Source organism: Bactrocera neohumeralis, chromosome 6, assembly GCF_024586455.1.
Source record: "Bactrocera neohumeralis isolate Rockhampton chromosome 6, APGP_CSIRO_Bneo_wtdbg2-racon-allhic-juicebox.fasta_v2, whole genome shotgun sequence".
In the NCBI taxonomy this organism is placed as follows: domain Eukaryota; kingdom Metazoa; phylum Arthropoda; class Insecta; order Diptera; family Tephritidae; genus Bactrocera; species Bactrocera neohumeralis.
The window spans coordinates 29546717-29570548 of NC_065923.1; the positions used below are offsets into that span (position 1 = coordinate 29546717).

The following is a 23832-nucleotide window of genomic DNA, read 5'->3' on the forward strand; positions in this document are numbered from 1 at the left end:
AAAGGATGTCTCTAGCGGAAAAATGGCAAAAAACGGTCGACCAAAATGGTACATATTTGTTTATTTTATGATTAGAAATAGGAAAAGACTTTTTTCACTACCCCATATTTAGTGAAAAAAATATGTACTGCAGTTGTGACTGCTGTGATTGTAATCATTTAAGAAAAACCAAAAAATTTCAAAATTGGAAATCACTTCTTAGTTCAATGATTTTTAAAGGCAAAACACTTTAAGCCATTTTTATACTTTTCTGTTATTCATTGCTTCACTTAAGTAAAGTCACCAGACTTTGCAGCGCCGTGCGAAAATTTGAATATTGATTCATGCAAAAATATGAAATATTCAAACGCTACAAATTAATTGCAGACATAAATATATATTATATTTAATGGTTTTGTCCTTAACCAGCCAAATTGAGTTATCTGAACCAAAAGTTTGCTCCACTGCCCACTCGACATTCAACTTGACCTTGTCTTGTCTAGTTTGCTGCTGCGCTTTCCACTAATTTTTAAGTGTTAAAATGAGAAAAAATACCAATGACCATAATTACCCAATTTCGGCACGCACACAAGCGCACAAACGCACACATACGCGCACATACACACACACGTTGCATAAACAATTCAGCTTTGGCAGCAAAAGTTTTAAACAAAAACGCTCGTTAAACGCGCTGGCGAAACTAAACAAACGTTTTAAAGAGCTAAAACGTGAGCCACAACGTTAACATTTTTTTATTTTTTTTTAATATTTGTTTTTGTAATGCATAATTTTGCATAAATTCATCAACAAATCGAGCGGCGAAGCCACAAAAAAAAAAAAGAAAATAAAAATGAATAGAAAATGAACTGAGCAAGCATCTGGTGTGTAGTAATGTATGTAAGTGGGTATATATATGTGTTTATATATGTATTTTTATGGCGCTCTTTAACCATTTAACGCATCGACCACTCGACCACACGACCACCGAAGCCAAACACTTCAAGTGGCTCGACGCTGGTACGCGCCGCCGGTCGGCCGCAACTGCGCTGCCACCGCATGCCAAAGCGTCTAAAAGCGTTTATACACACATTCACACACACAGGTATATGCGTAAGTATGTGCGCCATCCTGTTGTTTAATTTTATTTGGTATTTCATATTGTTTAATTTCGTATGCAATTTGAATGCAATGATTTATGGCAAAGTATTTATTACCAACCAATCAATAGACAAACACACTCGCATACAAGTACATACATACATTTCATATTTAGCTAGGCGCACCGCCGGCTCGTTGTGCGTAAATGTTGCTAAATGCACGTGCAGCAGCGCGTCGAACACGTTGCTGCCTCACCCTGCGGCACTCATTTGCATGTGATTTAGTGGCGTGTGGAAAGCTAGAAATTTGAGCAATTAATCATGGGCCACACATTGTCGATGCAGCCACCAGCAAAATGCAGCAATGCATCAGGTCGCCGGCTTAAGCCACAAATTAGGCAGTGTCAGTTGCGGTTCAGGGAAAAAATATTCGTTTTGATTTCGTTGCATGATTTCTATTTCATGTTATTGGGAAATCTGCTCATGCTTATGCAGCTAAGTTGTGGATCTCCGAAAACTCGGATATTTTTTTATATGTAAATGTATGTAGTAACATTTAAATTCATCACTGATTTGCTGAGACTGACTCATATGAATGCATAACGGAGCTGTTTTGATTTTCGGTTGGGTTTTTCACAAACAATGAAATTTTGGAAGCATTGTTAACAAGCTGCCACCAAGTGAGGAGTATTCGTCCGTAGTTGATGTGTTATAGAACCCCGAAACTCGTATGCCAGTCTTAAATTAGAGAAAGATACAAGTCATTCAGTAAATGCAAAGGAGCAAATTTTTTATCATCTTGCAGAGATGCTAAGTCAATTTTAGCGTAGTAAAGCTTAGAAATCAGATAATCGTTGTTTAGGAATTACTCTTATGTGATATACCACAGATAGTCCACTGTACGGTAGTTTATTTTCTATGAAACTGTGGGTGATCTCACTTTCTTGTCTCGGCTTTTCATTTTTATAAAAATGTATTTACAATTCCACCATCATCATAAACAAGAAAAAACGTTAATTTCGGCTGCACCGAAGCTAATATACCCTTCACAGGTGTATTTTTTTAGTAACTATGTGTTCAGTTTATACGGAAGCTATATGCTATAGTAATCCATGACAAATTTCGTGAAGATACATTGTCAAATGTGAAAGTTTTCCATACAAGAACTTGATTCCGATCGTTCAGTTTGTATGGCAGCTATATGCTATAGTAAGCCGATCTGAACAATTTATTCGTATATTACATAATTATTTTAGAAAATAATCTGTGCCAACTTTTGTGAAGATACATTGTCAAATGTGAAAGTTTTCTATACAAGAACTCGATTCCGATCGTTCAGTTTGTATGGCAGCTATATGTTATAGTGGTCCGATATCGGCCGTTCCGACAAATGAGCAGCTTCTTGAAGAGAAAATGACATTTGCAAAATTTCAAAACGATATATATGCAGACAGACAGACGGACATAGCTACATCGACTCAGCTCAACATACTGATCATTTATATATATACTTTATAGGGTCTCCGACGCTTCGTTCTGGGTGTTACAAACTTCGTGACAAACTTAATATACCCTGTTCAGGGTACAATAAAGGTGATACAAACATTGCCATACACGTTGAATTTTGGGACCTATCTCAGTAAAAGATATCATGGGCACTCGAATTATGTAGTATCAAAGAACTTCCAAGTTATGAATCACAAGACCCTAAAGTATCGGCGAAGTGCCTTAAACTACTCAAGAAACTGCTCTTTTTCGGCCCATATCGATGCCTGCCGATACGCCTGGTTCAGCGAAGATATGAGGGCGATATATTTTGCCTTATGTATGATGGTTTTCTCTCGCATTCACTTATACTATAACTCTAGCAGTTCCGCTAATATTTTAAGCTTACCGCATATGTGATTGATGGGCAGTATTCGGTTAGAACCACTCCAATTACAGCAAAAAGAAATATGCTGAAAGCTCTATGCCATTTTTTGATTTCTAATCTGGGTCAGAAGGACTTATAACTGCTCAAGAACTGGTTGTTGACCTGCACTCTCGGAACTCTAGTGAAACCGGGTGACTAGGCTTAATTGCAAGAGTTCAGCAGAGCTTCGACTCTTTTTGGCTTTCATTCGGATAGATTTTCAGTTACAAGCCTCAAAAGAGACCGAAAAGTCTTAAAGTTCATAGAGTTAGATTCCAAAACCTCAAATAAAATCACTTAAAAGCTCAAAGCACATTAAAAAAATATATGTATATAAAAAAACCTTTGCACTGTAAGCGACAAAGTCAATCGCTGCGACAGGTGCCGCTCCGCCGCTTCATTCAGTAAGTGTCAATGTTAATATTTGTTATACGACTTAACGCATAGTTAGCTCATTGCAACGCTGCGGTGTTGTATAATATTCAAATGACTAAATGCATTTTAATCAGCGTGATTTTATGCCCAACACATCGCACGCACTTAAGTTATGAGTATGCAACACGCGGCTACTTGACGCCCCTGCACAAATTACTTGATTACCAGCGGCTTACCGCGGCGCACAAGAAAACAGCACATACATACATACATATTTTAAAAAAATATGCTTGGTCCATAAGGGCAGCTTCCTTCCAGCACTTCTGCCACTTTCCGTATATCTAAATAGCAGTTAAGTAGAAGTAGAATAATGAAGAAAGAGTGCATTGAATGACAAGAAATTGGTTGGCAAGCATTTCATAGGGCCACCAAACGTTCAAACCTATTTAAAAAAGAACGAAAAAGCAACAACAACAAAAAATACAAAAAACACTTGAGACGTCACACATTCCATTACAATTCGTCATGCAGTGGACTATAGAGCGCGCCAACAAACACATACATGCATACATACTTATATAAGTAAACATTGAAAGGGATACATAAGTATCTATGATCCATTGTGAATGCAATGAAAAGTTAAGTTAGCCGAAAAAAATTCTGAAATACTTTGCCTTAAAGAAGTTTAGATTTTTTTTTTTTGGAAAAAAAAACTCTGAAAATCAAAAACAAAATTAAAAAAATCAAAAAAAAACTTGGAAAACTAAAAAATGCAGACAGCGAAAAAAGATAAATGAGTAAAAGAAACCAAAAATGTTGCTGCCAAAAAAGCAAAAAACCAACGCGCCAGTCAACCAGCTGCGTCGAGCTAGTTTTCTTACCAACAACAGCAACATACAACAACTTAACTGTTTGTTTGTCTGTGCCTTTGTAGAGCGGGTGGACAGTTGGAATTTTTCCATGTCTTTGAGATTGTTTTAATTCTTTCATTATTATTTTCCTTTATGAGACACCATTACCACCGCTGCCGCCGTCAACAATGCGGCATAAACGTCACTGCGTGCGCGCATATGTGTTTGTGTGTGTGTGTTACCAAAAGTTGTTTGACCTCTCGAGTGTTTACTTTAGAGCGATTAGTTGTAGAATGTTTTAGACAGCAAGAATGCGTCAGCTCAAATGCAAACTGATGGCGGACGAACGGACGGACATTGTAAGCCAGCGTTGTTGCGACAGTGCAACTATTTTGAGTGAACGAGTTGTAAATTTCCTAAAAAAATATTTGTTTGCAAAAGTTATATAAGCTGAATGATAATTTCAAACTATAGGAATATGTCGGGTTTTAGACCATTAATGATGCTTTTTAATTCTTTCATTAAAATAAGACAACTGTCTACTTGTTTCTAATATTCTAAGTTATTCCTTTCAAATTATTATTTTTCATTTTTTAAACTTTTCGCCTGAACTTTTTATTATGAAACTTAATGAATAATCTGGGAACTATTGTTTCGTAACTTGACAGCGCTCCAGTCGTTTCCATTTTTCGCTATTTTGCGCCAATTCAAGATTTCAAGTGCAGCCAAGTCCTACTGCACCTGATCTCTCCAATGCAGTGGAGGTCTTCCGCTTTATCTGCTTCCATTGGCAGGTTCTGAAGCGAAAACCTTCAGAGCTGAAGTGCTCCCTTCTATCTGGATAACATGTTGTTGTTGATGTTGGTACTGGTTCCAAGAGAGACGAAATTATCTACGACTTCAAAGTTATGAATGTCAACAGTCACTTGTGAGCCAAGTCGCGAATGCGACAACTGTTTGCTTGATGACATTAGATATTTCGTTTGTTTTCGTTCACAACCAGACCCATTTGCTTTGCTTCCTTAACCAGTCAGGAGAAAGCAGAACTAGCGGCGCGGTTGTTAAGGCCAATGATATCAATGTCATCAGTACCTTATCTATATAGCTCTGTAGCTCGTATTATTTTCTACAGCAATATAATGAAGAAGCCACACATGGAGAGTCTCCTTGTCTGAAATCTCGTTTGATATCAAACGGTTGGGAGAGGTCCCTCCTTATTAACGCTTATGGTTTAAAAATCTGGAATTAAATATGAATAGAATAGAACCACAATTTTTATACATTTCTTCCCTCCCGAAAATTAATTGACAAAAGAAATACTTCAAAAAATGTCTTAACTTTCCATATTCCATAAGCATTTTTATCTATTATCTTTGACTGATATTAGTATTTTTCCTGCGCGCCAAAATGTAGGCAACAATTTGAGTGCAGACATTTTTTTTGAAAAGCCTTAAGGGGGTATTCTAGTCTAGAAATGCTATTTAACGGCATTTTTTAAAGTCCAATAAAAAAAAAACTAAGAACATTTTTACTATCAAATTTTTTATCAGATATTTATTGATATTTTAAGAATACAAAAAAAAAAAAAAAAAAAATGTGTGATAATTTGATTAATTGAGGCGTGGGGGCGTGGCAGGAGTTGAAAATAAGGGTGATCTGAAAAAAAAAAATTTAATCAGTACAAATGCCGCTATCGTCTGAACCAGGATAAGGAAAAAAAAAATTTTCAGTAAATGGCGACTGTTTGAATTTTTTGCCCATTTTTTGGCAAAGATCAAAATTTTTTAAAAATAGTAAAAATCAAAATTTTTTAATAATCCTTGTTCCAACCATAGAGAGATATATATAGAAGGTCCACACCAAATTTCAAGTTAATCGGTTCATTAGAACTTGAGAAATCATGTCAGAAGTGTTGAAAATAGTAGTTTCGAGAAAAACGCGATTAAAGATTTGAGTCTAACTTGAGTCCGGTTTGCACGCTGCGTCACTAAAATAGCTATAAGTCGGCAAATAATAGGAATTTTAAAAATTCCTTTGGGGAATATATTCTTAAAGGTCCAGTCTTTAAGAATATGCAAAAATACGCTTTGCTCAAGTCATAAGTGCTTTCTATGGCTTAGGTTAGTTCAAAAGATTAAGGAATAGTGAAGTTGAAGCTAAAATATCAAAGTATAGGACAAGATATGATGAAGCGCTGTGACTCTATTAGAAATCTGATGAGGTGACTATTTAGCTCTTTTTTTTAAAGCTATGCATCCAAGATGTTTGGGCTTTGCGGTAGACTACCGAAATTTGATTGTCGAAGAGATTCTTTATCTCTAACTAAATTTCAATCAGTAATTACTTTAAAACTCAAATCCTCTCCTTGTAAACAACACTTATTGCGTATTGGAGTTTTAGTGGAAACATTATATTTTTCTTACAATTACGATATTTTATTTATGCGCCAAAATGTATGCATCTAAAAACTTATTTTATAGTAAAGGGCTCCAGGAAACTCAAACCCGTTTTCTCGAAACTCTGTTTTTAGAGTCGGTGAGGATAAGTTCTCCGAAACAGCTGTATGGCTCACATGAAATTTTCACAGCACCATCTTGGACATTTTTAAGGCAATAATCAAGCATATTTTGCATATTGATAATATTTTCGATTTTCAAGTTCCTGGGAAGTATTTCTTATCTTATCTAGCATGTAATCGAAGTAGTGACACATATATTTAATTCTCGAACATTTTGATTTTGTATCTGTTTTATTTCAAGGTTTGTGCCTTCCCACCCCACTGTGCTCACGCACCGCTGCTCCACAACGAATAACTGCTAGAACAATAAGAGTTGACACCGCTGCACTCAGGCGTCCAAGACGCAGCATGGAAATTGTGTCACACGCATGCGCACACACACACGTACATTTCTGAATGCATGCTCACGCACACCAAGACGCCTTTATGTTCATTATTCACACCTGGTCACTTGTATGTCTGCATGCAAGTAATGCGCGCATTTTTTCTAGTTGTTGCATGCAACATACGCACATAAAACTGTATTGCACAGAAGCCACAGTGTTGGCCGTTGCGCTAAGTACACATTTAATGCGCCATAAATGCAGAAAAATCGCACTTTTATATGCGGCAATCTTCACTTCCTTCTGGCAGAGCAAATATTTATAAACATATGTTGACGCAGATACATATTTATATATGTATGTATATATGCAGGCATATATACAGAAGTTGAGGATATATACATACTGCCGTTTGCTGATAAGTGCGCTGCGTCGAGCGGTTGGTGGGTCAAAACAAAGCGCAGTTAAAGGCTTAATGTCCGCTAGAGCGCATTACTCGTTGTTATTGTTATTGTTACATGTTTGTGTGTATATCCGCTTTTGTGTGAATTTATGCTCGTGCGTTGAGGTAACAAGCAACGGATGCACAAGCGCACGCACAAGCGATTACGCGGTGCAACATCGCGGTGTGCGTGAGTGTGTGTGTGGCGAGGGAACTGTGCCGCACATTTATCTCACGACTTTATAAATACTCATTCTACACAATTGTTACCGCTTATTTTTATTTCACTTACTTATTTTATAGCTATTGTTAATGTTATTGTTATTGTTATGTTTTTCCAACGTTTATGCGCTGATAACTGTCGTGTCATAAATGTTGCCAGCAATCACTGGACGGCGGATGAGGTGAGAGGCGCTGTGCTGGAAGACGGTTGTGGAGCACAAGGCAATATTATAATTTGTTCTTCTACAAATTCTTCGGACGCCAGCGACGCTATTGTCGCATAAGCACGAACACACACACACACACTAACAGACACATACTCACACATTAAATCACTTGTGTCGATTTGCTTGTGTGACTTTAGCCTCAACTTTAGCTGCATTTATGACACGCAACAATCGCGATCGCTTTGCCGCTTTGACCAACTTTAGCAGAATGCCAACTCATTACACACACGTCAAAGCTGCCAAAGCGTCTGCATTGCGTTTCTCTGTGTGGAGACACTTCTTGGCTCGCGGAATTACGAGCAAATTACAATAGCATAAAAAATGTTTATTGTTACTGTGTTAACGGAAATGAGATGCATTTTAAGCCTACACATGTATGCGCACACACACGCATGCAGGAAAGCCCGCTAGCGTTTATGACGCTAACAGTCACATGAACTAATTTCGCATCTGTGTTTAGCGCAAAAAGAGTTGAATCTTTAATTTATACAGTTGTGAAATTGTTTTCTCAGACGCGCTTTGAACTTTTTGCGCATGCGCACTGTAATTAAGAGATTTCTTTTCCGACGAAATGTGCAAAAATCTTTTAAGTATTTCAAAATTAGCTTAATCTGATGCAACTTGAGTACTTACATGTGAATAGATATCGTTTATCTTCTCTTCTAATTTTGCGAATTCCCAAAGTCTCATCATGTTCTTATATATGAGCATAGTATATCTCTGTGTGGAGAATCCTTGATTGTGCCTATTGCATCACTAAAAATAATTACTAACACTGGTTACGTGCTTTATAATTAAGAACTTATTTTCATTTGTTTATTCTTTTCCATTAAAGAAACAAAAAAAGCTTGCTGAAAGTTCATTGAGCCTTGGACACCAAAATTTTTTTTTTTTTCAAATTTCGTTGAGCTTCCATAAAAGTTCATTGAACATTCGCTTTGGAAACAATTTTTCTTTTGGAATTTTGTTGAGCTTTCGAAACAAAAAGTTCTATGAAAGTTCACTGAGCTTTTAAAACAAAAAAACTTTAGTAAAGCTCGTTAAGCTTTAAACTAAAAGTTATCTCAATCTATGTTCGTCACAAGGTGCTTGTTAAGAACACCTTTTGAACATTTGTTAAGCTTTTGCTCAATAATTTCCATAAAAGTTCGTTGGTTGTTCGCTTTCGAAGCAAACATTTCTAGCAAACTTTATTGAGTATTCAAAAAATGTTCCACTAAAGAAACAAATAAATCTCGGTAAGCTCGTGAAGTATCGAAAAATAGTTCAGTGAAAGCTCATGAAACTTTTAAAGGGCAAGTTCCCCGGAGTTCATTAAAGCTTTCGACGCAAAGTGCTTACGAAAAAAATTTAAAGACTTTTTAAGCTTTTGAACAATAATTTCCATAAAAGTTCCTTCATCGTTCGTTTTCGAAGAAAAATTTTTTTTTCTAGAAATTGTATTAGTTATTCGAAAGAAAGCAATTCATTAAAAAAAATTGAATTTTCGATTAAATGAAAGCTCATAAACTTTTTAAGCTGAAATATCTCCGAAGGTTTTATGCAAGTTTTTAAGCTAAACTTTGTTCTAAGATTCGTTAAACTTCCCGCGCTAAGCGCGTTAAGTTTAAATTTCGTTGTGCTAGCGAAAACAAAGGTCTATGAAAGTCGGTTGAGCTTTTAAAACAAATATTTCCATAAAAGCTCCATGAGCTTTGGGCACAAAAAGCTCTTTGAAAGAACTTTAGCTCTCGGAAAAAATTATGATAGACACTTTTTGTCACTTGAGGTTTCTAAAGTTTCGAAAATTTGGTTATAAAATAGTTCAAAAATATCCAGTATAGAGGACATATTCTATGGAATTATAAACAAGAATTCTTTCATTTGCGATTACTATAAATAATATCTAAACTAATATTCTATGTATAGATTTATTTCTTTGTCTTTATCGGAGACTTCAAGCAGCTGCCTCTTAAACTGTCTGTTCACAACAATAAAAAGTTAAAGTATATTATTGATTGTGGGGGATCCTTTAAGGATCAGATTTAAAGAATAAGATAACGATATTTTTAAGAAAACAGTTCGAAAATCTCTGCTGTATGCTTTTGGCTAACTACTACTTTATAATAGAAGAATTAAATGAAAAGAGACTATATACAAGTATTATACAAAAAGACTGACTTTTAGAAGTGTGGTATTTGGAGCAATATGCCAATTTTCTGAGATAACGGTCTTGAAATCGTTAACAAAGCGTTTACTAAGATTTCAGTTATCTAACGCTATATCATAGAGCTAATTTGTGTCCAATCACAATTGTCTCGAGACAACAAATGAAACAATTTTATTAAATTTTTATGTATTTTCCGCTTTAATACGCTTTTAATAGCCAAAAACACTCGAAATGCTTTATTGCTTTCTTCAATTGATATACAGCAATAAAAGCTATGTGACCGCTTGTTAGTTTTTTTCTGGGATTTGACTTCTTGCTGACTGTTATTAGCAATTAAATTCGCGAATTTTTTGCAAAAACTGCCAATTACCGTTAGCTAAATGGCTATGCAGTAAACGTTAATTTGAAATTATTAGCGAATTTGCATAATTGATGATTGGAGCGAAACAATAAAAATGCAACGAGCAAAGCTTGCAAGCAATTAATACAAAAACAAAGGCGCAAAAAGTCTTCTGAAAGAGGGTACTTTTGAAGAGCCATGTATATGCATCCTTATATGCTTGTATGTGTGTGTGAAGCGCAGAGCTGAAGAAGCTGCCGTTGCAGAAGTATTACAGTCACAGTTATGTATGTATGTGTATGCCGCTATTATGGTCGGCGGCGCGGCATGCAGTCATAACGTAACATTGCCGCAATGGCCGTTAGCCACAAAAACAAAACAAAAATCTACACAAGCGACCGCCAGTCGGTCAATGAGTGCCAAAAAAGTGAAAGTTCATTTATTGGCAAAGAAAAACAAAAGACTTAAGACACAAACTCGATGGCGGTGTTGAGGACTTTGTGCATATTCATATGTATGTATGTACATATAGGCAATTTAAGTGCGGTAAAGCGCATTCCATGCGTGTGGGTGCTTTTTGCCACTTTTCGGTTGTTGGTGTAAATTTTATAAATATTGTTGTTGTTATTTTTACTGTTGTTGTTGTTTTTAACAATATTTTGGGTTTTATTGCTGTTGTTGTTGTTGTTGTTTTTCACTGCTCGTTCACTGCGTCACGCAAGGTTTTGTCACAACAACACCAATAAAAGTCGCCACTGTCTATTCGGCTTGCCATTGCTGCCCACACTTGGCCCACCGAAAAATATGGAAATATTTCATAATTAATGAAAAGTAAAATGTTTCATAAACGAATTCATAAATTACACATGAATTCGCAGGCAAAACGTGATTTTGTCAGACGCTTAGTGGAGCGTTTGTGGAATTTGGCGCGAAGTGGCGTGTGCGCATGCGCGAAACCGTTGTACTGCGCGCAGCATTGCAAGTGCGCGAATAAAAGTGAAAATTGGAAACAAATTTCGCTGCACATTTACATGTTCACACATGTATGTATGCATGTATGTAAAATCTTTGAAAAAATAGTGAAATCCCACATGCCCCTTAGGCAATTTGCCGCCTTTGCGGTTTTTCGAAAAAACATTTTTGCAGCAAATAAGGGTTAAGTTGTCGTGACCCATCCGCACTTTTCCTCAAACAGTTATATATGCATGTACTGAGCATATCGGTACTTTTGTTTACTTAATGGGCGGTAAGCGAAATTTGTTAGCTGCCAACTTTTACAGGCAATGAAAGGCAACTAATGAGGGCTTGTTGCTGCTGCAGCGCGTCGTTGTGGCACTTCACTGTCCTCCTGCGTATGTGAGTTGAGTTTAAGTTCACAGTTAGCGGTATATGCAAACAAATTGGTGTTCGAAATCTTCCGGGTTCAAAATTGTGCGCAAAAAAATTGTTTTGTGACTCACATTCAGTTGCCTTTCCCTTATACAGAGCCCTGCAATTAAATGCCAAGGTAATAACTAATAATTACCTTGGTAGTTAGTAATCGGTAGTAATGGTTTGTAATCGCTTGGTAGGCTGGCAATTAGTTTACGCAAAAATTTGATACGCAGTCACTTTTCAATAATTTAGTAATTTATCTTAAACATAAAAATTAAATTTATCTTAAAATATCTATAAGAAGTCATTTATTTCCATGTGATCTACTTTTACTTCAGTTCTCCATCTCAAGATTTGACCTAGGCCAATATTACATACAGTGTTGTTTATACATTCACATGCGGTAATTAAAACAGACATTTGATTTGAAGCTTTGAAGTTCGTTATAAGACAGTTGGATGAAGCGCAGCCAAATTTGATCTATAAAATGTCTTTATTTTACCAAAGATTTCTCTTTAAAACAAAAATTCAAAAAAGATATTTTAAGAGTAATGTAAGTATTCTATTTATATAATTTACATAATTACTAAATTCGATGACAATCCCGAAAATTTGGGATCAAATATTTCTAATACCGATTTTGATTTCTGTGAAGTATTTATTTTTACAATTTAATTGCCAAGTCCGTTGAGAAACCCGAAATTTCGGTATCAAATATTTCTAATACTGAGTTTAGTTTTTGGGTGTTTTTGTATTTATAATCCCGATTTAATTTTCAGTAAGTGATTTCTTTATAGAATTTAATTACCAAATTCGTTGACAATACCGAAATTTTGGGATCAAATATTTGTAATCCCTATTTCATTTTCGGTGAAGTATTCTGTTTATAGAATTTAATTACCGAATACCCTAAATTTCGGGATCAAATATTTCTAATTCCGATTTCATTTTCGTTGAAGTGTTAAATTTATATAATTTAATTACTAAATTCGTTGACAGTCCCGTAATTTCGGGATCAAATATTTCCAATCCCGATGTAATTTGCGGTAAAGTATTATATTTATGTAATTTAGTTACTCAATTCGTTGATAATCTTGAAGTTTTGGCATCAAATATTTCTAAACCCGCTTTACATTTCGGGATCAAATATATCTAACCTCGATTTAGTCTTCAGGACGGGCAGAATATGTGTTTGCTAACTTCAAATTCAATTATGTTTTATATTTTATAATGAAGATAGGAAATTAAAAATTAGGCCTATTAACCCATGAAAGCTCTAAGCTATGAATTTTGGTAGGAGAAGATACAAAAAATTAAAATGAGTTCTGGAATATCGATATTTCTTAAATTTCTCTTACTAAGAAACAAATTTTTGTTTCAAATATTGTTTAATTGTTTTCAGATAGTTGTATACCAAATTCTTGGTCTCTCTGAGTGAACTGAAATCTGTTGTTGGAAGGGTCAATCGAATTTTGAGGATTTCATATCGTTTACGTTAAATAAAGGGTCACATGCTGAGATAATAATTAATCCATATCACTCTTCTAACCAAATTGATTATCTGTTTTATAGTGATACAGCCCTCCCCGTACTAAAAAAATTTCGAAGCTATTTTGAAATATTATTACAGATAAATGTAAATATCAAGTTTGAGATAAATTCAATGCTCAACAGTTCTCCTCACCATTTTGAGGCCCATAAATACAAATTCAAAAGCAATATTTGTTCTTACAGCACATTTGGTCTCACAGCATTTACATAAATCGCTAATCAGTAATCCATTACTGCAAAAATATTCACTAAATACCGTAAAAAATCGCGACGCATAATAAACTCTGTGTGCGTTTAATTTTCAATAAGCGAATATTATGCAGATTGGATAACTGTCGGTTAATAATAAACTTAATTTATCGCTGTGAAGCTACACAATAACAGAATTGCGCAAAAACTGTATGACTAATCTTCGTTATTTCGTTGGCCCCAACAGGTTATTCCCTTTTCACGGCTTGCTTCGCGGGTCGTACGCGAGTTAATAAGTGTGCATGTACATATGTGAGTGTGTTGTGTGTGTGTAACTCCGTTGCAATTGCGCTGCTTGTGGCAATGTGAGAACGAGGAAAAAACTGCAAACACAGTAGACAACTAAAAAACAGCAACAAAGCGTCTGAGCGTGAACTTAGTACGAGCAGTTCCCATTCAACAATGTTCTTTCACAATTCCACTCTTGTGCTTTACTCATGTGCTCGCATTCAGTGTATACTAAACACACACACACATATGTATATGCGCTTTTGACTTCCATTAATTTCTCGCATTGTATTCTGTATTCTTTTGCAATTATTTATTGCTTTATTTTCGCACATCGCACCTGCTTGCCTTTGTTGCCCTGTTTTAACTACTCTTTCAACTCGAAGTTCAGTTTCAGCTGCCCTTCTATACAAGCGCACGTCCTTACTGGGCTGTACTTATTAATATACATCTGTGTGCTAGGGTGGTCCTTCGAAGTCTGATATTTTACAGCCTTAGTCACTTAGTCGATAAAAATATGGAACTGGAAGAATTTTTTTTCATTAAATTGTGCAGATATGTATACTATATTTCTGTATATATTAGGGTGACACTTAAACTTCGTTTGACCAATATTTTCAGTTCCAAGCCCGCAGTCAACAATATTATGACCTTGGCAAAACTCTTTTCAGTAAACTCTAGATAAGTATACAAACTATCCTAATATAAGGTGATCCTTAAACTTCGAATGGCCGAAGTTTTTGGTCTCAATGAACCTCGGGTCTAGCCAGTACGCTTTTCTTAAACTTTTCAGCTATTAGAGTCGAGAAATTCTCATTACATTTGGGCACCGTTTAAAGATAGCTGATACGTATCATATAGGGTTCGAAGTTCGCTAGAGTTAGGTGGACGCATCTCGGTAATCATAGCTTCTGCAGACCATACTGGAACTAATAATAGCCGTCTCAATAACTTTTTGACAGGCTCAAGCCGCTTCGTCCATAAGGCACTGTAGTGCACTTTGGAGTTCTGAGCATAACAGAAGACCGGTTTTCTTAACTGTTCCAGTGAAATTATTCATGACTTCAAGAATGTCAGCCTGGATATCTAAAGTATCCAAATCTTCAGCTGAACGCCGAATCAATACCAATCCAACAAGAAATAATGTTGACTCACTTTTTCAAAAATGGCATAACTCCGTCACCAGTAAAAACCAAGCTCTTTAGTTCAAATCAACAGCTTTTTTAAAATTATTGAAATACAGATTAAGTTAAAAATGTACATATATATATGTATTAAAGGTATTTCTGAAAACTAAGCACCACCCTAATACACATACTTCATATAAAAGTAAAGTTCTACTCTGCGTTCAACTGCTTTAGGCACAACAATGTTGCCTTTCCGGCTTAATTTCTTTGCTTTCGCTCTGTTTCGCTGATGTTGGCTTCCCATTGATGACCTGGAGGATTATTGGATCGGTGAATTGCTATACCGTTGTTGTTGCCGCTGCTGCTGTTGTGTTGCAATCGCAAACGAATACGGTCGTTTTGACTTACCTGCTACTTCCTGCCTGTCTGCCTACCTGCCAAGGCGCTGCACTTCGAGCTTCGCCAAATTGGCGGTACTCACATAGCCGTCAGCCGTTAGCTGTGAGTTGGTAGTCGCCAGCTGACATCAAACATGCAACGGTATTTCCAATTTGTTGGTACGTTCCCACGCAAACGAAAAAATCGCATGCGAAGAGGATGAAAGCAAGAGTAGGAAAAAAATAAATACTTTCAGGCAAAAAGGCAGTCCAAGGAAAGCTGGGAAAGAGTGTTATTTGGTTTTGTTATTGTTTTGCATTTTTGGTAGGCGGCTGCTTCCGAGCTCTTCAGGCTTTGTGGTTATCAAAATTTATTACGGTCTAAACATAAGGTTGCCTGTTTATGAATGAATACTGCGCATACCTGAATGTTTTGCGGGAAAGCCTTAAACTTCAAGGTCTCTGTTGATAAAAAAGCATACTTCTTAATCCAAATGGGCTAATAAATTATTCTGAGATTTTTAAAGCACATTAATTTCCAAGGGTGATGAGATCATGCGTTTTGTATAACTTATTTGTTGGAAAAATTTATTTCTTAATATTTCATTTCAAAATGCAGAGAATTATTAGCATAATTATAACTTCAAAATAACCATCGACCAATTGGTAAAGCCTAGATAGGTTCCCCTCTTAATAAAATATCAATATTTCATAGATTCAATCCTTTGCTTCAGTCAACTGTTTAGAGGTCATCAATATATCCGGTTGCCCCACGACTTACAAATGCAACCTCTTCTTCGGGAAGCCTGGACATAGTATTCAATCCGGAGTTTCTGTAGAATATAAACTAATAATAGAAAATCAATCTTTGTTTGGGTATCGCAAGGCTTTCGAACGATTTCTCATTATATTTCTCATACTTTTCAACCAAAATATTTGCAATATTTCAAAGTTTAACGCTAGATGTCGCTTTAAATAACGTTAGAGCTTTTACTGAACTGTAAGTTTCAAGAGCGTCTGGAAGTTTTACAAGTTTTAAGGAAGAAAAGGACGAAAGACTTTAGAGACACTTTTTTCATAAATTATAAATTAGAAAGTTCTCTTTTATTGCTTTTACACTTCGGTTCAAGTCCCTCACATCCAAAGCACGGCAAAGGTTTTGCAACCACGCAACAATTATACCACAACTTCAACACAACTATTTATTTAAAACTCAACATTTCATTTGCAAAATATATTTCTTCCCCACCATGCCCTTTAAGTCCAATGCATCTGAAACTGCCTTTTTATAATCCTTCAGTGGCACCATCTCGTGTTTAATACCTTTCAACTTGCCTTGGTCGAACATCTCAATTAGTTCGGTAAACATTTTGTCACGCGTCGGCTTACCCTTGTGCTCTCTCATCCAACGTGTGACCCAAAATCCACAGAAGGAGATATTTTTAAAAATAAGCGCAGGCGTTGGGATCACCACAGGCTTACGCGACATGCCGCCATATGTGACCATGACACCCTTGACGGCTAGCAGCTTTGCCATGTCCGACGCATTCTTACCGCCAACACAATTGAGCGCCAGACGTGGCGTCGGCAGTTTGCAAAGCTTATTCGCCACATCCTTTTGCGCTAGTTCTTCCTCCGTTAGCACCTCAGTTGCACCGAGTAGTTTGAGATACGTTTTCAGCTCTTCCAAATTCGGGCGATTTCGCACGATCCCAATTGATTTCAGACCCCATGCTTTACACAATTGGTGAACTATTTGACCGACAGCGCTATTGGCGCCATTTTGTATGATACAGTCGCCTTGTGCGAGTGGCACGAAGTCCTTCAGCATGCGATAGGCAGTCGGTGGATTCACTACCATTGTGGCAGCGGTCGCCAAGTCCATCTTATTCGGTATACCCAAGAGCTGTTGTTCGGAAAAGTTTCCGTGTGTCCGCCAAGTGCCCAGCGCGCTCTCGACTACAACAACACGTTGACCTCGCTTCAGCTTTTGCACATTGGCGCCGGCGCGCAGCACTTCCCCGACACCCTCATTGCCGGCGATTGCGGGTAACGGTAACTTCACCGGATATTTGCCTTGTATGGTGTTGATGTCGGAGGGGTTAATCGGTGCGGCTAGCAATCTCACTAACACTTCGTTGTCTTTCGGTTCGGACAAATCCAATTCGACAAGCTGCAGTACGTCAGCGGGTTCGCCGTATTCGCAATATTGTAACGATTGTGCGCAAAAACACGTCGTTTTACGATGTTCGATTAAAGTCGCTTGCCGCTGCAGCGTGGGCGGTATGTGACGTAGCAATTGCGAGAACATTTTTCTTGCGGAAAATAAAATTTTTTTCTTTATTTTTGATATATGACTGGAAATTATTTTTTTGAATGCTGTCAATCTTATTGGAGTATTAAGTGTTGGAAAATAAAGCTTGGAAAAGTTTATACTCGTAGCAAAATCGAAGTGAAACGTATTGTAAATTAGTGTTGAGGTGAAATATATATTATGGCAAATAAGAATTTGAAGTTTTTTGGTTGCTGTGACGGAGTTCGATTAACTCAGTGATCTTGACATACAGGTGCAAGTAAAGAATTCCTGGAATTACAAATCTTTGGAGATATTTTTGTATAGAAATAAAAGAAAGGAGTTAACATCAAGTCTGTTTTCTTTTTCTAAATTTCTCGTCTTCAAGCTATGAAACTAAAAGAAAATTAAAGTTTTCGTCGTATTTTTCAGCTAGTTTTGATTTTCGGGAAGAAGTATGGTTCACTTGTACTATTGTGGTTGAACGTTCTTCATTTCATTCACGACAATATTTGGAGTCCACTTTTCATATTGGTATATCAGTCTCACCAATCATACTACTATGATAAATAGTAAGACTTTGTTCATAATTTTAGAATTCTTAATGTATTCTTCAAAATTTATGTCGTTCCCCCAAAGTTATCCTCCTTCGTCCAATACACTTGTGCCAACGTTTTTTCCAATCCTTGAATTTGAACATAACCTTGATATTTGACCTGCTTTGACGTGTTTTTTGCGGCTTCGGCTCACCTTTGCCACGATATTCGGCCGGTTGATCGCCTGTTTCCGGGTCGTAAGCATAGATCCAAGAGCTATCGCAAATAATAACATGATTCCTGACAGCCTGGTAGTCGGAAAGCATTGTTTTACAGACGTTAACACGACGCTGTTTTTTGGACCCAGTCGTGCTTTCACTTTTCTTAGACCCAAATGATCTTTAAAAATGGTTTTCACTGATCCTTCCGATATTCTAACAAAAAATTCGTACTATTTTTTGCCCACAGTAGGTCAGTTTAAGCCGATACATTTAAAAAAGTTATTGTGGAACTATTAGTCGAATGAATATGGACACTAATTCCAACAATATAACGGCTGAAATGATAAAAAAACATCGGAGATTACTGTTAGACCTCGATTTTTTGTAAAGGTCATTAGTTTTTAAGAAACAGCTTAATTTTTAAAGAACCTGCCTTTTTCAAGAATTGTAATTGGTTTAAGATTATATTTCGATATAAATTTTGGACCAGAAGTTGTACACTTTCTGAAGCATTTGACATAGTAACCCTAATTTTTTGCACTACTCGTACGCAAAGTGTCGTTGAGGCCAATTCTGGAGATCTCTACAAAAGGTTTATTGCGAATATGTGTGTAATTCTCCTTTAAACTACCAATGGAATAACTGTAGACACCACACTAGAGCTGGAGCACGCAGTTTTTTGTAAGGAATCGTATAAATTACCACCAACCTATAGAGTGTTTCAAAAACCTTTCAAACTTTTTACAAATTACAAATTGTGGAAAAAGCTTTTACAAAATTTTCTGGTCAAATCTTCAATAAATAATTTCTAGACCTCCCACAGAAGACTCTAGGGAATTTTCCGAAAATATTTCTAAGCCAGTTTTTTATAGACCACTGTTGTCAAGATCCGGGCTTAGTTTAGTTTTAAATATGATTTTATTTTTTTCCCAAGGAAACCCAAACTACAATAGCAAATAGACACAAGAGTACCCATATATGACTCAGAAAGCACATCATTTTGCAGTCTTCTCATACCTGTACATGACATAGTAAAATACTGGCAATTTTATTACATAAAAAAAGAAAAATTCAAATTGCTGACTGCTGCTTGCTTACCTTCCTAAGGTCAAATAAAAAAGACTGGTTTCAAATATAACTCTAAAACCTCGAAAATTTTGACGCAGTTCCAACTTTTCTTTAGCATTTTCGTGCCTTCGCTCAAGCGCGTCAACTTTCTTTCACAGAAGCTCAAAGGTCTCGTAAGAGATATGTTAGATCTGCGTAAACAAAAAAGTCAGCTAGCCACTGCAAGGCCTAAAAAATTACGTGTATGCTGAGCTCTTTTCGCAACTGTTTCGAAATAATTTTGGGAAATGCCTGGGCATATATTAATCTATATTTATGGGGAATTCACAAAGTTAGTGCTGCTTCATTGCGTTTCACTTTATAGTCTCATACTCCAACATGTTAAGAGCGAGCTATATTTGCCAGTACAAAGTACACTCGCATACACACAACCAAACATACACACGCAAATGCAAAATTACACAATCTGCGAAAGTGAAGCCAAAGTCAAGCGTTGGCATCAAGCGGCGAAAATTCGGTTTCGGCACGCCGCGGCGCCGCCAAGCCGGGCCACTGAGCCAAATCCGCGACTTTACTGCGTCACAGCTTAGCTTTGCGATTTTTGTTTTTATTGTTTTTGCTTTGGGAAAATGTGGGTGCTGTGACGTGGTCGCTTGCCGACGCGGTGACAACATTTTGCCTACCAAACTGCGTACGCATGTGTGTGTGTGTGAGTGTGTGCTGTTGATTGCCATGTTGCGCTGAATTGTAATTGAGTATATCGTTTATTGGGCGTGTTGAGCAATTTGTTTGCATTGTTATGTATGTTTTGTCTTTAGCATAATGGAGGCGGGTGTTAGCAATGGACTACATACAACTGTGTATATTGTGGAGCACACCCCTTCCCAAGCATACTTTGAGCGACATTAAAATGCCATTACGCATTACTTGGCTCGAAGCTCTTCAGTGTTCCTTTAGTACGCATGCCTTTACAGGTGGATTTCGTGTACTGTTATTCATAAAAGTGTATAAAGCTGTTTGTTGAGCTGCTTTAATTAAATACAAGCGCTTTCCCACTTGCAAAACATTTCAATTATTTAATGGATTACGTAAGCGATAGCAAGTGTGGCCATAGTAGACGTGATTATCGGTAATTATGTCTGATGACGCGACGGGAAGCTCAGTGGATAATGAACAAAGCAGTTAGTAAATAAATTACGTAACTAATAAAATCGTAAAATAAGTGAAGCATGGATTTATGCAAATATTCAAGCTGGAAGTCGAAAATGTTTGCTGTTATATCCATATATATTTATAGTTTTCTATGGCTAAGCTACTTCGATTTTTTATTTTTCGACACTGAAAAGATTTCATGACCACAATAGACATTTTAAAAAACTTCCTCAAACGTCTTTCTCTTCTTGAGTCAATAATTTTGTATACATTGTACGAAAAAGTACCCACAAAATATTTAATTATTCATAAATATTTATTTTGTCGCCTTCAAAGTAATTCCCAACAGATAAAATACACTTATGCCAACGATTTCTTCAGTCCTCAAAGTCCACTTTTCATAAGCACTTTTTGGGATGCCTCCTTCAGCGAATTTTGCTTCATCTTTTCGATCAACTTAAAATGGGTTCCACGGAGTGACAATTTTAGTTTAGAGTACAAGAAAAAATCCCACTGAGCCAAATCTGGTGAATACGGTGATTGATCAATGGTATTCATTGCATTTTCGGCTTTAAGGTTGGTCATAATCATGGCTCAATACGATGGTGCATTATCATCTTGTAAAATCCATGAATTGTTTTTCCACAATTCCGATAATTTTCGACGGAGGTTCTCACGCAAATGCGTCAATACGGCCAAATAGACCTTCTTGTTGACCGTCTGTTCCTACAGAACAAATTCATGATGCACAAAGCTGCGAATATTGAAGAAAACAGTGAGCATCGGTTTGATTTTTGAACGGTTTTAACGTGTTTTTTTTACTCGTTTTTCCTCCATTCCAATGATTGTTGACTTGTTTGCATGTCAAACTCATTAAACTCATGTCTCAGCGGCCGGTATAATGCTCTCCATGAATGTGGTTTCGGAATACGCAAGATCAAGTATACCCAAAGAACTTGTTTACGCTACTCTTTTTGAAAACAATTCAGCTTTATCGGGAGAGTCGAGCAAGAACGCGTTTCATACCTAAAATATCCTTCAAAATCATGTCCTTCACTTTTTAATATTTTCATCAATTAAATAGGTCGAGGCGTGTCTTAAACGATCTCTTGACCGTCTTTGAAGGTTTCGTACCACTCGAAGGCTTTTGTTTTGGATAAAAGTGAGTTACTGTAAGCCTTTTCCAACATTCGCAACGATTTATTGTTATTAGCCTTCTTCGGTTCTTAATACATACCGTTTATATATATTTTTTTGTCCAAATGAATCAAATAGCCATAGCGTTTAGATATTTCCATGACATTGCTCTCAACTCAACGGAGGCATTATATGGAATGGCGTAGCGTAAATTTCGTTATCTTGCATTTAGTTACATATCTTCATCTGTTCTGGGCTATTTGTTCAAAATCCGTATAAAGCTCACACTTGATCGTTCCTGTCGGGTATGGTGTTAACGCCCCGGATTCGCCTAGAGAGGCTCGTGGCTTGGACAACTCATCTGCTCGTTGCCAAAATTATGAATAAGTGGAGTTGTTCTGCCAGTGAGCTGAAATCCTTTCTGAATTATTAAATGGCATTCACTTGGCTAGCAAAGCCGCCTGGTTATTCGTGTATATGTTTGCGTTCTGTATCTACCTGTAGTTATTCAAGACCATCTCTATATCTAGTACTCACTGCATAGACTGATTTCTCTATGGCAGTTGCTGTCATATACCCTTCATTCCACCAACAGTGGTTTAAGTGTTAGAATTAACAGGATGTTAGAAGAATACTTAATATTTTATAGCTCTCTGAAGTAGTAGCACTACATACATGAATTATTTTTATTGTGCCGGTGGAAAATCATTCTCAAATTAATTTCGAAAAATGTTGAGTTGAGAGTATATTTTCAGTTAGAAAACCGGAAACGATCCGGTAGTCTTCTTTGCTTAAATTTCTTTAATACTTTGCTATTGAGTAATGATGATATTTATATATTATTTAAATACTGATTCTTCAAAACTACGTTTACTAATAAAAATATGTTGGACGAGTATAACGAGTATGAACTACATTCATCAACCGCACAGCAGCAGCGAAAAAATATAAGATTTCATATTGACACAGAGAGAGACTCTAGACTTGTACAGTTTTTAAGCAAAACTTACAATGTGTCTATGTGAAATTTTGTGAAAAAATATAACAAAAACAAAAAAAAAAAATTGTGAGAAAATTTTTGCACTACAGAAAGGTGTTTTTCACAAATTGTTGAAGCATAATTTACTTACCATTTTTAGAGCGCCAAACAAGAAACGAAACAACGTCGCTGTTATTAACGGAAAAATAGCAATAAATCTACGAAAAAGTGCCTTAATGAAAGTGATTTACTAAATTAACTGAGATTTCAAAATAACAAACAGTGAAGCCCAAACACCCAAAAAACAAAAACAACACAAGTGTGTACACAAAGTTGTAAAAAAAGCGCAACAAAAATTTTGCGCGACGAAAAACCCACGAAAATATGAGTTAAACCGAATTCAAAGCAAAATTAGCGAAAATTATCGCGAGTTTAACATGTTTTCTAACGGTATCAAAGTGGCGGAAAGCGAAAACTCTCACACACACCTGCGCAAATATAACACAACACATTAGTGACACAACTAGTGTGCATGTGTGTGTCTGTATGAGTATGCGAAGTGCATGAGATAATAGTGAATTACAACAAAAGCAACGAAATAACGAAAATAAAAAGCAAAACAAAAAACAAAGAAAAAAAAAACCGATTAGACATAAATCGCCGTTAGGTGGTAGTTTTTGCGTGAAAACGCGCCGTTCGGCAACAACAACGTCAATAGCAGGTGCCACAAAATGATAGTGAAAATGGATCCGGACGAATTGATTACATTGCGGGTGCAGTATCTGGTCGATACCGAGCCGCTCAACTGCACCGCCATGTATCCGATACCGACGCGTGCGCCAACCTACGGCTTCGCCGCCACCATGCCGTTGGCCACGCAATTGAGCACCATACTCCGTCTGCTGGGCGCACCACATCGGGTGAGATAAGCATATACCAACCAGCCAACCGGCTTACTAACTAAATTGCCATAAGCTAAATAAACTTTAATGAACTAACAGCAGTTAATGTCATTGTTATCTAATAAGCTGTTATTTATATCTAGACATTAGGATGGGTCTTATATTTTGGATTATTTTTTTTTTAGGTTTAAAGTTGGTTATTG

The 23832-nt window shown here is 36.6% G+C and overlaps 2 protein-coding genes across 8 annotated transcripts in view; one reads left to right on the forward strand and one right to left on the reverse strand.

Moving 5' to 3' along the window:
- The window catches only part of LOC126763424 (FH1/FH2 domain-containing protein 3), a 148967-nt gene that overhangs the window by 61400 nt on the left and 63735 nt on the right, over positions 1 to 23832 (forward strand). For 3 of the 7 annotated variants that reach the window (XM_050480933.1, XM_050480932.1, XM_050480934.1), the window contains exon 2: positions 22888 to 23647. The exons of the other annotated variants lie outside the window; for them this stretch is intronic. In XM_050480933.1, the coding sequence (XP_050336890.1) occupies positions 23459 to 23647 (189 nt within the window). In that variant the 5' untranslated portion in view covers positions 22888 to 23458. The remainder of the gene's footprint in view (positions 1 to 22887; positions 23648 to 23832) is intronic. 7 annotated transcript variants of the gene reach the window in all.
- LOC126763425 (enoyl-[acyl-carrier-protein] reductase, mitochondrial-like) lies at positions 16555 to 17652 on the reverse strand. The gene has a single exon (XM_050480935.1). It carries the CDS (start codon positions 17650 to 17652, stop codon positions 16555 to 16557), a length of 1098 nt encoding a protein of 365 aa, XP_050336892.1.

Excerpts from the sequence above, each read along its gene's own strand:
- LOC126763425 (XM_050480935.1), bottom strand. The coding sequence starts at position 17,652 with ATGTTCTCGCAATTGCTACGTCACATACCGCCCACGCTGCAGCGGCAA.